This window comes from Lepisosteus platostomus, chromosome 26 (genome assembly GCF_059453375.1).
Source record: "Lepisosteus platostomus isolate fLepPlt1 chromosome 26, fLepPlt1.hap1, whole genome shotgun sequence".
In the NCBI taxonomy this organism is placed as follows: domain Eukaryota; kingdom Metazoa; phylum Chordata; class Actinopteri; order Semionotiformes; family Lepisosteidae; genus Lepisosteus; species Lepisosteus platostomus.
The window spans coordinates 10,513,366-10,526,600 of record NC_142636.1 but is presented as its reverse complement, the minus strand read 5'-3'; the positions used below and the strand labels follow the sequence as shown (position 1 = coordinate 10,526,600).

Genomic DNA, 13,235 nt, shown 5'->3' with positions numbered 1-13,235 from the left:
AGACAGCCGGGGCGGTGCGATGGTGGGGCAAGGGCTCCCCCTGATGGGAGCAAGATGAAGGTGCAGCACATCGAGCTCGAGCAGGTTCAGTACAGTATTACTATCAGATCAGATCACTTTATCGGCCCTATGCAATTTCTTGCATTAGGAATGTGTCTTTTCGCAGACCCCAGCTTGCTCTCCATGGGACACACAGACGGGGAGAGATGCTGGGGGTCAGAGCGCTGGGTCAGCCATTGTACAGCGCCCCTGGAGTAGCTGGGGTGAAGGGCCTTGCTCAGGGGCCCAACGGAGTAGGATTCCTCTGCCAGTCGCAGGATTTGAACCGGCAACCTTCCAGCCACAGGCACAGAGCCACTGCTCCACTCCAGTTACTATACTGTAACTGCTACTTCTAACACTGCTCTTGCTGCTAAAGTTACAGCTACTGTTACTACTACTACTACTTCTGTTCCAATTGCTAGCAGGACTACTGCTACTACAATTAGTACTGCTACAACTACTACTGTAACTGCAGGACAGCAGGGTTAACACCTCTTACCAACAGTGTCCTGGGATGTGTAATGGCTAATAATAATAATAATAATAATAATAATAATAATAATAATAATTCCTTACACTTATTTAGAGCTTTTCTGGATAGTCAACTCATAGTGCTTTACTGGTTCTGGGGAATCCCACTACCCCCACCAATGTGATGGGGATTAGTAGGAGGCCATGACTGGTAAAGGCCAGGAGGAAATTTGGCCAGGACACTGGGATATATAGTGGTCACTCGTTAGGGTGTATAATTACTGAGCAGCCCAGTGTTGTGTAATTGCTCCTCATTCATCTTTGACAGTCTAAGAGTAGCAGGAAAATGCAAGAATTATTTTTCACATTAAAAAAAAATAAAAAAGGTCTTCTGTCTTGAACGCACCCCAGAAACAATTTTAATACACATATTTTAGACTGTTTATTTTGATGACGTTGTCGTTAAGTGATATATATTTACAAAAGCAAAGTCACATTTCTTGTGTGGTTAAAAAACACATGGCACGGCTTCACAAAACTACAACACTCAGGATTAAAAAAAAACATACTACTACCGTGGTAGTCTTAAAAACACATAACCCCACCCCCAACCCTTAAAAAAAAAATCAGGTTTCCAGAAGTGACCAACATCAAGAAGATTTCCGTTCCCAACAGCTGCAGGGGAGACCTCGGCGTATCGCTCGCTGCCCTGTGAGGTCGTCGACTGGCCACCAGGAGGCGCCAGAGACCCGCGGCTGCCGTGCCGAAGTGCCTCCGGGTTTTGCTCCAGTTTGGTTTGCGGGGAGACTCGCTAATCTCATCAGCGGTCCAGGGGGGCGCATTTCACATTGGCGTCAGTGGCTCCCGGCGTTTTTAAAGACACTCAGGACTCAGGATTCAGCAGCTTGAAACTGGACTTTCTTCCAGTAACTGGATTAATTAGACTGGTGAGAATCTCCCCTACCTCCCACACGCCCAAATACTCCAGCCCCTATGACCGGCCAAAGAGGTACATTTACACACTAGTATAAAAACGGTACTGTGCTTTTACCCTGATCTCACTGGGCTGTACTGTGCTTTTACCCTGATCTCACTAGGCTGTACTGTGCTTTTACCCTGATCTCACTGGGCTTTACTGCACCCTGTGTCGTTAACCTCTGTCTGGGGACGTGGAGAGATTCTGATTAAGAGTCTAAGGCACTTGGAGGAAGAGAAAGGGATTCAGGAGTCTGATTGTCAGTGCCAGTGTCTCATCGTCTCAGTCTCACTGTCTCAGTCTCTGGGTGTCAGTGTCCAGGGTGTCAGTGTCTCAGTCTCACTGTCCCAGTGTCTCATCGTCTCAGTCTCACTGTCCCAGTTTCTCAGGGTGTCAGTGTCTCAGTCTTACTGTCCCAGTGCTTCAGGGTGTCAGAGTTTCAGTGTGACAGTATGTCAGCGTGTCAGTCAGTGCATGAGTGTCTCAGGGTGTCAGTGTGTCAGTCTGTCAGTCAGTGCATGAGTGTCTCAGTGCGACAGTGTGTCGTTTTTTCAGTCTGTCAGTGTGTCAGTCAGTGCATGAGTGTCTCAGTGCGACAGTGTGTCAGTGTTTCAGTGTCAGTCAGTGCATGAGTGTCTCAGTGCGACAGTGTGTCAGTGTTTCAGTCTGTCAGTCTGTCAGTCAGTGCATGAGTGTCTCAGTGCAACAGTGTGTCAGTGTTTCAGTCTGTCAGTCTGTCAGTCAGTGCATGAGTGTCTCAGTGCGATGGTGTGTCAGTCAGTGCATGAGTGTCTCAGTGCGACAGTGTGTCAGTGTTTCAGTCTGTCAGTCAGTGCATGAGTGTCTCAGTGCAACAGTGTGTCAGTCAGTGCATGAGTGTCTCAGTGCAACAGTGTGTCAGTCAGTGCATGAGTGTCTCAGTGCGACAGTGTGTCAGTGTTTCAGTCTGTCAGTGTGTCAGTCAGTGCATGAGTGTCTCAGTGCAACAGTGTGTCAGTGTTTCAGTCTGTCAGTCTGTCAGTCAGTGCATGAGTGTCTCAGTGCGATGGTGTGTCAGTCAGTGCATGAGTGTCTCAGTGCGACAGTGTGTCAGTCTGTCAGTCTGTCAGTCAGTGCATGAGTGTCTCAGTGCGACAGTCTGTCAGTCAGTGCATGAGTGTCTCAGTGCGACAGTCTGTCAGTCAGTGCATGAGTGTCTCAGTGCGATGGTGTGTCAGTCAGTGTGTCAGTGTGGACGGGGGACAGGGTACAGCAGGGTCATGTGCTCTGCGCCCTTGAAGGGCAGTTTCTCGGTGCAGTAATAATGCACCACCTCTGGCACACTGCTGAACACACAGCTGCTCTGGTCCAGCGTGTAGCCGCTGTCCCGGGTCTGGGCCACAATGATGTGGACACAACCCTGACTGGTCCTGAGGGAGAGGAGAGGTCAGACAGTGAGTAACCAGCTCCCTGCACAGCACACGCTCACTACCACAGAACAGACAGGCAGAGAGACAGACACACTGACACAGACAGACACTCAACGCACTGAGAGAGAGACAGACACACTGACACAGACAGACACTCAACGCACTGACAGAGAGACAGACACACTGACACAGACAGACACTCAACGCACTGACAGAGAGACAGACACGCTGACACAGACAGACACTCAACGCACTGACAGAGAGACAGACACGCTGACACAGACAGACACTCAACGCACTGACAGAGAGACAGACACGCTGACACAGACAGACACTCAACGCACTGACAGAGAGACAGACACGCTGACAGAGAGACAGACACGCTGACACAGACAGACACTCAACGCACTGACAGAGAGACAGACACGCTGACAGAGAGACAGACACGCTGACACAGACAGACACTCAACGCACTGACAGAGAGACAGACACGCTGACACAGACAGACACTCAACGCACTGACAGAGAGAGAGACACGCTGACACAGACAGACACTCAACGCACTGACAGAGAGACAGACACTCTGACACAGACAGACACTCAACGCACTGACAGAGAGACAGACACGCTGACACAGACAGACACTCAACGCACTGACAGAGAGACAGACACGCTGACAGAGAGACAGACACACTGACACAGACAGACACTCAACGCACTGACAGAGAGACAGACACGCTGACAGAGAGACAGACACGCTGACACAGACAGACACTCAACGCACTGACAGAGAGACAGACACGCTGACACAGAGACAGACTCACTTGAGGGCGATGGAGTACTTGCTGTGGCCTGACTCACTGTTCCTCACCAGGAAGCTGGCATCCTTACAGGCCTGGAGCTGTGTCTCTGCTTCCTGCCGCGACACCGAGCCGTGGAACCAGCTGGGCGCGCAAAGGAGGGAAGAAAGACTCGTCAGGCGCCCTGGGCTGCCGGCCTTCAGAATGACCGTGCTCTGAAACGCGCCGATGGCTCGAGTTTAGCAGCTTTCCCGGTCTCTGTGTGGCATTTCTAGGCAGTGAGCAGACAGAACTGCTCTGCTAAAGGAGCTTCACCCAAAACTCTCCGCAGGTTATCAGTTTAAGGAGATCCCGGAACCAGCCTTCTCACCGATGAGCTGAGTCAGTTCGCTATTGAAGAGCTACAAGAATTTTCAAATCCGATAATTAATAAGGGGTACCCCAGATCCAGCTCTTCTTAAGGGGGTGTCGGGAAGGTGGTGTGTTGCTGGTTACCGAACAACCAAGCCAAGCAGAACTGTTCTCCTCACCTCTGTTTCTCCAGCGGCAGAGTGGGGTCGACCCGGGCGGTCTCAGCGCCCTCGGTGCTGGCTGCCAGAGGGAGGGGCTTCAGGATCTTCTGTGTCCAGCTCTTCTGGCGCAGGTGCTGTCGGCTGAAGGGGACGTCCTCCTTGGAGACGGGGGGCCGCTCAGCGCTCTCGAACTGCACTGGGGGGCAAGACAAAGAGGAATGGAGAGGGGAGAGGGTATGACATTGCTGTGCAGGACAGCCCGGTGAGATCAAGGTAAAAGCACAGTGCAGTTAACCTAGTGAGTCTGTACAGGCGTGCCCCGTGTGTCTGTACAGGCATGCCCAGTGAGTCTGTACAGTCGTGCCCCGTGTGTCTGTACAGGTGTGCCCAGTGTGTCTGTACAGTTCTTCCATGTGTGTCTGTACAGTTCTTCCATGTGTGTCTGTACAGGTCTTCCATGTGTGTCTGTACAGTCGTGCCCCGTGTGTCTGTACAGGCGTGCCCAGTGTGTCTGTACAGTTCTTCCATGTGTGTCTGTACAGGTGTGCCTGTGTGTCTGTACAGAGGTCCCCCGTGTGTCTGTACAGGTGTGCCTGTGTGTCTGTACAGAGGTGCCCTGTGTGTCTGTACAGGTGTGCCTGTGTGTCTGTACAGGTGTGCCCCGTGTGTCTGTACAGGTGTGCCCCGTGTGTCTGTACAGAGGTGCCCTGTGTGTCTGTACAGAGGTCCCTCGTGTGTCTGTATAGGTGTGCCCTGTGTGTCTGTACAGAGGTACCCTGTGTGTCTGTACAGAGGTGCCCTGTGTGTCTGTACAGGTCTTCACTGTGTGTCTGTACAGGTCTTCACTGTGTGTCTGTACAGAGGTGCCCTGTTTGTCTGTACAGAGGTCCCCTGTGTGGGGGTACAGGTGTCCCCTGTGTCCCAGTGTGGGGGTACCTGACAAGGCCTTCACGATCTGCTCTTTCTTCCACTCCCAGGGCTGCTCGTACTCTGCGGGGGGTCGCTCATCATTCTCGGGGCGGGGGCCCCTCCTCTCGGCCGGCTCCCCCTCAGCCGGTTCGTAGGGGGTGTCGTAGAGCTGCGGAGGCGGCGGTCTGCCCCCCCCCGGGTCTTCGCCTCCCCCCGCCTCTCCCGGCTCCAGCAGCAGGCTGGTCTTCCCCAGCAGGTCCTTGGAGCCACGCCGGCGGATTTCTGAGGGCAGCAGGAATCGAAGCCTGAGATTGCAGGTCGCAGTTCAAGGGTTAAAGGTCTCAGCAATGAAAATGTTATGAAGGGTCACTCCCATGGCACACACCAGCATCACTCCAAAGCAGTTGCCATGGCCCACAGTGGAGTTTGTACTATGACATATTAAGGACTGTAAAGTAGTAGCAGACCAGACCTTTTCCTCAACGTGCTGTGCAAGAGGAAAAAGCCTGCAACTGTTTAAAAGGTCTAATGGTGGGTTATTCCCTCTTTCTCTGTCTCATCATTTCTCTCTGTTTATCTATGTCAGTGTGCCTGTGGTCCTGCAGGATTGTGTACTGTTGCTTTCTCTGCAACACTCTGTAGTGCTGATGGTCCTGCAGGATTGTGTACTGTTGCTTTCTCTGTAAGACTCTGTACTGTTGACGCCCCAGCAGGATTGTGTACTGTCGATGGTCCTGCAGGATTGTGTACTGTTGCTTTCTCTGTAAGACTCTGTACTGTCGATGGTTCTGCAGGATTGTGTACTGTTGACGCCCCAGCAGGAGTGTGTACTGTTGACGCCCCAGCAGGAGTGTGTACTGTTGATGACTCTGCAGGAGTGTGTACTGTCAATGGTCCTGCAGGATTGTGTACTGTTGCTTTCTCTGTAAGACTCTGTACTGTCGATGGTTCTGCAGGATTGTGTACTGTTGACACCCCAGCAGGAGTGTGTACTGTTGACGCCCCAGCAGGAGTGTGTACTGTTGATGACTCTGCAGGAGTGTGTACTGTCAATGGTCCTGCAGGATTGTGTACTGTTGCTTACTCTGTAAGACTCTGTACTGTCGATGGTTCTGCAGGATTGTGTACTGTTGACACCCCAGCAGGAGTGTGTACTGTTGATGACTCTACAGGAGTGTGTACTGTCGATGGTCCTGCAGGATTGTGTACTGTCGATGGTCCTGCAGGATTGTGCACTGTTGCTTTCTCTGTAAGACTCTGTACTGTTGATGACCCCACAGAAACCGGTGATAAGTCTGACTCTGGTCTCCAGCCCTCTGAGCTCTGCAGGGGGAGGGGGGCTGGAGATGCGTCCCTCAGAGAGGGGCAGGACAGATGGAGAGAGACAGGCACACAGAGAAAGGGTGGGGGTGGTCAGTATTTTCTCTACACAATAGATCAGCACCACTAAAGGTCAAGGGTCATGTGACTGGTCTGCTGACTGATGCTTGTCCTGGTTTCGGGGAAGTGACTGAGAGAGAATGTCGCCGTGGTAACAGCCTGCAGCCCAGAGAGGGGAAGAGGGGAGGGGGGGGGGGTCTTCCTGAGTAGAGAATGGGCTGGGGAAGCAGAGACAGGAAACAGGAAGCTAAAACAGGAAACTGCACCCATGTCCGAGCACAACAGCATCACCAGGGCAACGCGACAGCGCGGAGACCGTGGTGACTCACCTCGAACCCTGAACTCCCCATACCCTTCTCCTTCTGTCCTTTACTCTACCTCTCCTCCTCTCTCCTTCCCTCGGTGTAACACTTTGTGTCCATCTCTCTCTCCCTGGGCATAGCGGATGTGTTTCAAGTTCTCTGCGGCCCCACAATGTCATCTCTTATCTTCCCAAACACTCCTCTTGGATGGGGAAACAAGGGATCTGACGGGGACAGAGGAGCTGGGGGGTCTGTCTGGCCCCATACAGTCAGGCAGGAGAGCTAGCAGACAGACAGACAGGGGGGGCTGTACCCCTGATCACTGTCCAGTCAGGCAGGAGAGCAGACAGACAGACAGACAGACAGCTGTACCCCTGATCACTGTCCAGTCAGGCAGGAGAGCAGACAGACAGACAGCTGTACCCCTGATCACTGTCCAGTCAGGCAGGAGAGCAGACAGACAGACAGACAGGGGGGCAGACAGAAAGAGGGACGGGGTGCAGACAGGGGGACTGGGGGAAGTGGGGGGGCAAGGGTCGTACCCGTGATCATCTGCTGGGCGTCGTAAGGCTCCATGTAGCCGTCGTTCTCGCCAGCGCGCTCCGCCTCGCGCTGCTCCTTTGTCCTCTTGGCGTCGTAGGGGTCAGCGTAGTCCTCCAGGATAATCACCTGCAGGGGGGGCACATGACAGCATGAAGACAGCAGGAGTAAGACAGACGCGTAATACTGGCTGCTGCAGCAGCAGGAACAGTAACAACTAGTACTACTAGCAGCTATAGAAACAGCAGTAATACTAACATCTGCAGCAGTAGTAACAGCAGCACAGTAGGAACAGTAACAACACTAATAGTAGCTATAGAAACAGCAGTAGTAGTAATAGCAGTAACCACAGCAGTAGTACTGATATAACTATAGAAACACTAGTATGAGCTGCATCCCTAGGAACAGATTGTGTAGTTAACAGTAGTTATACTAATACACTGTACCGCTGTAGTTAGAGCAGTAACAGTGTGTGACATCAGCAGAAGTTGCTGTGCTCCTTCACATTGTTAGGAATTCTCACAGTCACGATGACGGGGGTTCAAAGAAAACCCCCACAGGGGCTGAATCATCTGTGCCTGTATCAGGTTCTGCTCCCTCTCCCTCTCCCTCTGTCTCCACCCTCCATCCTGCCTCCCTGTCTCCACTCCTATTGTCCAATCCTGCCTGATCAGAGTCTCGCCTTGAGGGACAGCTCCATTGTGCAACCTGACAATACAGTGTCACATTACACCCTGCCCTGACCGCTCACCGAGGAGACCCACTGCACACACACACTCTGCTCCTGATACCTCCCTGAGGAGACCCACTACACACACACCCGGCTCCTGATACCTACCTGAGACCCACTACACACACACCCGGCTCCTGACACCTCCCTGAGGAGACCCACTGCATAAACACACACAGCTCCTGACACCTCCCAGAGGAGACCCACTACACACACACCCGGCTCCTGACACCTCCTGGAGGAGACCCACTACACACACACACGGCTCCTGACACCTCCCCGAGGAGAGACCTTTATCACCTCCTCTCTCTCCCAGACAGAGGGGCGTGATGCTCAGTAAGCGAGCCTGTCTTGCACCACAACACAGCTTTTAGTCATTTACAAAGCGTCTATTGAGCACCAAATGTTTGAATACTGAAATGTTTTAAAACCGAACAACAGTTTCAAAACAATGTAATGTTGTTACTGAGATTTACTGCATGGTACTGCATTTTTACCCTGATGTCACTGGACTTTACTGCACTGTACTGCTGTTTTACCCTGATCTCACTGGGCTTTAGCATGCTTTTACCATTACTTCACTGAGTTATTCCATCACCACTACCAGTCAATGTTAATTCTACAAATAATGTTGTTATTGTAACACAATTATTTTAACAAACATCACTGTGTCTATAAGGGCTGTGTCTCTATCTGTAACAGAGACACAGATCACAGTGAGACTGGATCTCATTTACAGCTCTCTGTCTGTCCCAGACTGGCAGTGAGATTAATATCCTGACTCTATAAGGGCTGTGTCTCTATCTGTAACACTGACACAGATCACAGTGAGACTGGATCTCATTTACAGCTCTCTGTCTGTCCCAGACTGGCAGTGAGATTAATATCCTGACTCCTGATAAGGGCTACAGTGTTACAGTGCAGTGAGACCCCATCACAGAATTGAGAAAAAGACAACACAAAATGACCAAGTATCTGACCAGGACGAGAAACACCAAGGAGAAACAGACCCTGAAAGTATAGGCGCACTGACCACAGCCTGGCCACAGAAATTGGACACAGACAGACCTGGGTGCCCAGAGAGGACAAGCTGTGCTCCCACTGCCAGCAGAGAGAAACACAGAGATGCCTTTTCTGTTGCACAGTGAGAAAGACTCTGGGATTAGATACTCTTCCCAAAAATGACAAACCTAATCCCAGGATTCCCACACCTGCCAGAACCAGAACAGTTTCCAATCCTGCTAGGGAGGAAACCCAACAGAGCTGCAGCCCAGTGTGTGACCTCCTGTCCCAGCCTGAGAAACAGACATTGAGCCTGTCTCTCAGTAATAATAATAATCCAGTGTGTGATCTCCTGTCCCAGCCTGAGGAACAGACAGTGAGCCTGTCTCTCAATAATAATAATCCAGTGTGTGATCTCCTGTCCCAGCCTGAGGAACAGACAGTGAGCCTGTCTCTCAATAATAATAATACAGTGTGTGATCTCCTGTCCCAGCCTGAGGAACAGACAGTGAGCCTGTCTCTCAATAATAATAATACAGTGTGTGATCTCCTGTCCCAGCCTGAGGAACAGACAGTGAGCCTGTCTCTCAATAATAATAATCCAATGTGTGATCTCCTGTCACAGCCTGAGGAACAGACAGTGAGCCTGTCTCTCAATAATAATAATACAGTGTGTGATCTCCTGTCCCAGCCTGAGGAACAGACAGTGGACCTGTCTCTCAATAATGATAACAGTGATCTCCTGTCCAAGCCTGAGGTACAGACAGTGAGCCTGTCTCTCAATAATAATACAGTGTGTGATCTCCTGTCCCAGCCTGAGGAACAGACAGTGAGCCTGTCTCTCAATAATAATAATAATACAGTGTGTGATCTCCTGTCCCAGCCTGAGGAACAGACAGTGAGCCTGTCTCTCAATAATAATAATCCAATGTGTGATCTCCTGTCCCAGCCTGAGGAACAGACAGTGGACCTGTCTCTCAATAATGATAACAGTGATCTCCTGTCCCAGCCTGAGGAACAGACAGTGAGCCTGTCTCTCAACAATAATAATCCAATGTGTGATCTCCTGTCACAGCCTGAGGAACAGACAGTGAGCCTGTCTCTCAATAATAATAATACAGTGTGTGATCTCCTGTCCCAGCCTGAGGAACAGACAGTGAGCCTGTCTCTCAATAATAATAATACAGTGTGTGATCTCCTGTCCCAGCCTGAGGAACAGACAGTGAGCCTGTCTCTCAATAATAATAATCCAATGTGTGATCTCCTGTCACAGCCTGAGGAACAGACAGTGAGCCTGTCTCTCAATAATAATAATACAGTGTGTGATCTCCTGTCCCAGCCTGAGGAACAGACAGTGAGCCTGTCTCTCAATAATAATAATCCAATGTGTGATCTCCTGTCACAGCCTGAGGAACAGACAGTGAGCCTGTCTCTCAATAATAATAATACAGTGTGTGATCTCCTGTCCCAGCCTGAGGAACAGACAGTGAGCCTGTCTCTCAATAATAATAATACAGTGTGTGATCTCCTGTCCCAGCCTGAGGAACGGTGAGCCTGACTCACAGTAATGCTGTATATGTTTGGAAGTAAATGTCCTATGATGTGTTTGTATTGTAATGTCTGTAGATGTCGTGTTGATTGTACCAGCCATGCCAATAAAGCTGTTTGGATTTGAATGAGCCAGGAAAAATCTGTTTAGTGGAGGGCAGGTCACAATTCATTCATCTGATCCCAGTGCCATCTCTCCCTCACCCTCATTCACGCCCACTCCTCATCCCTACCTCATTCTCACCCTCTGTCACACTTCAGTTTCAATTATGTCACCCTCTCCTCTCACTCCCTGTCATCCTCTCTCACTCTTTCTCCTCTCACCCCTCTCTCTCTCCTTGTCACTCACTCACTCCCTCTCTCACTCTCCCTCCTCTCCCTCCCTCTCACTCTCCTCTCCCTCTCTCCCTCCCTCCCTCTCTCTCTCTCCTTCCCTCCCTCTCTCTCACTCTCTCCTCTCCCTCCCTCTCACTCTCCTCTCTCACTCTTCCTCCCTCCCTCTCACTCTCCTCTCCCTCCCTCCCTCTCTCTCTCTCCTTCCCTCCCTCTCCCTCACTCTCTCCTCTCCCTCCCTCTCCCTCTCCTCTCTCACTCTTCCTCCCTCCCTCTCTCCTCTCCCTCCCTCTCACTCTCCTCTCTCACTCTTCCTCCCTCCCTCTCACTCCCTCTCACTCTCCTCTCTCTCCTCTCTCTCTCCTCTCTCTCCTCTCCCTCCCTCTCACTCTCCTCTCTCTCTCCCCCTCCCCCTCTCTCTCTCACCGTGTCTGTCTTGGTTGCTGCTGTCTTCCCCTTCTCTCTGGCTGCTTCCTTCTCGGTCTCGGGTCCGGTCAGTGTACCGGTGCCGGTGCCGGTGCCGTAGCCCGGGCTCTTGTCCAGCTTGTCCAGCTTGATGAGCCGGCTGATGTAGGCGCTGGCCGACCCGATGCTCTTCCCGGGCCGCTGCAGCTCCTCCTGGCCCGGTTCGGCCCGGGAGTTCTTGCGGGCCTTCCCGTGCAGGAGGCCGGGCCCGGGGGCTGCCGCGCCGCTCCTCCCCAGCTCGATGGCGGAGTTCTTGCGGTTCCGGCCCAGGAGGAGGAGCGAGCCCGAGCCCGGGACGGACCCTGACCCGCCGGGCTCCGCCGCCGCCGCCGAGTTCTTGCGCAGGGTTTTGGTGGCGGCCCGGATCGAGCCCGTCCCCGGCTTGGCCCGGCTCGGGCTGGGGGCGCTGGACTCGGAGGCGGAGCGGATCCGGTCGGTACCGTTCTTGAGGTTGATGGGAAACTCCTTGAACCACTTGGCCATGGTGGCCAGAAGCACAGCTACAGGACGGGCTGAGCCATGCACTGCCCCGCGCTGCCCCAGAGCGGCCCTCGCCGTCTCTACTGCCCCCCTGCCCTCACTGCCCTCCTGCCCTGCCCCGCTCTCTCTACTGCCCCCCTGCCCTGCCCCGCTGTCTCTATTGCCCTCCTGTCCTGCCCCGCTGTCTCTAGTGCCGTCCTGTCCCCCTCCCTGCCCTGCCCCTCTGCCCTCACCCTGGCCTGCCCCTCCTGCCCCCCTGCCGTCAATGTCCCCCTGTCCTGTACTCCAGCCCTCCTGTCCTGCCCCGCTGTCCTCACTGCCCCCCTGTCGTGATCTCCAGCCCCCACTGCCCTCCTGCCCTGATACCCCTCTCCTGCCCCCCTGCAGCTATAACCGACCCCCCCGCGGTCCCCGCTCCCCCAGCGGCGCCGGGCTGCTCCCGCTGCCAGCTCTGGAACAATGAGCAGCGACACAGCCGACACCGCCCTGACCCGCGTCCTGGGCGACTTTTAAAAACTCACACGACCCGCCGCTGCCCGCTACGACCGCCCGCCAGACGAGATCGCTGCTCCGAGTGAGTTTCCCCTGCTGGCTGATCCCATCCCCGGACTGCTAGACCCAGCCCGCACGGCGTCCCGACACTGACTGACCGGACCGCCCGGGAGTGCGGCGCAGGGACCGGAGGGGGGCGGGGCGAGGCGAGGGGGAGGTCGCTCGCTGTGTGGGGGGCGGGGCCTGGCGCGGCGGGGCGGGGTTCTGGGGTCTCGGTGTCCGTGCGAACGCGGCGGCCGGCTCTTCTGATCTCTGTCACGTTATTTCGCGAGTTTTAACATGGCTGCAGGCGCTAAAGAGCTGTTTCCTCCTTCTCGCCTCCTCGTCTTTGATCTTTCCTTTTATTTCCGAACATTTAGGCTCAGCAGACGCCTTAAGCCACATCGTCACAGAGACAGGAGACGGGTCAGTAATATAATACAGCACTGCTACAGAAATACAGCCCAGGCCAGTGTGAGAGTGATACAGCACTGAGACAGACAGAAATACAGCCCAGGCCAGTGTGAGAGTGATACAGCACTGAGACAGACAGAAATACAGCCCAGGCCAGTGTGAGAGTGATACAGCACCGAGACAGACAGAAATACAGCCCAGGCCAGCGTGAGAGTGATACAGCACCGAGACAGACAGAAATACAGCCCAGGCCAGCGTGAGGGTGATATAGCACTGAGACACACAGAAATACAGCCCAGGCCAGCGTGAGGGTGATACTGCACTGAGACACACAGAAATACAGCCCAGGCCAGTGTGAGAGTGATACAGCACTGAGACACACAGAAATACA

General features: G+C 53.2%; 1 protein-coding gene across 1 annotated transcript; it reads right to left on the bottom strand.

Annotated features, from left to right (window-relative positions):
- Window positions 1-930: 930 nt before the first annotated feature.
- Window positions 931-12,816, bottom strand: she (Src homology 2 domain containing E). Its single transcript, XM_088621033.1, has 6 exons — window positions 11,381-12,816; window positions 7,344-7,470; window positions 5,147-5,401; window positions 4,229-4,406; window positions 3,723-3,842; window positions 931-2,898 (listed from the first exon to the last, which is right to left on the bottom strand). Exons 1-6 carry the CDS (start codon window positions 11,900-11,902, stop codon window positions 2,715-2,717), a joined length of 1,386 nt encoding a protein of 461 aa, XP_088477159.1. The 5' UTR covers window positions 11,903-12,816; the 3' UTR covers window positions 931-2,714.
- Window positions 12,817-13,235: the final 419 nt, after the last annotated feature.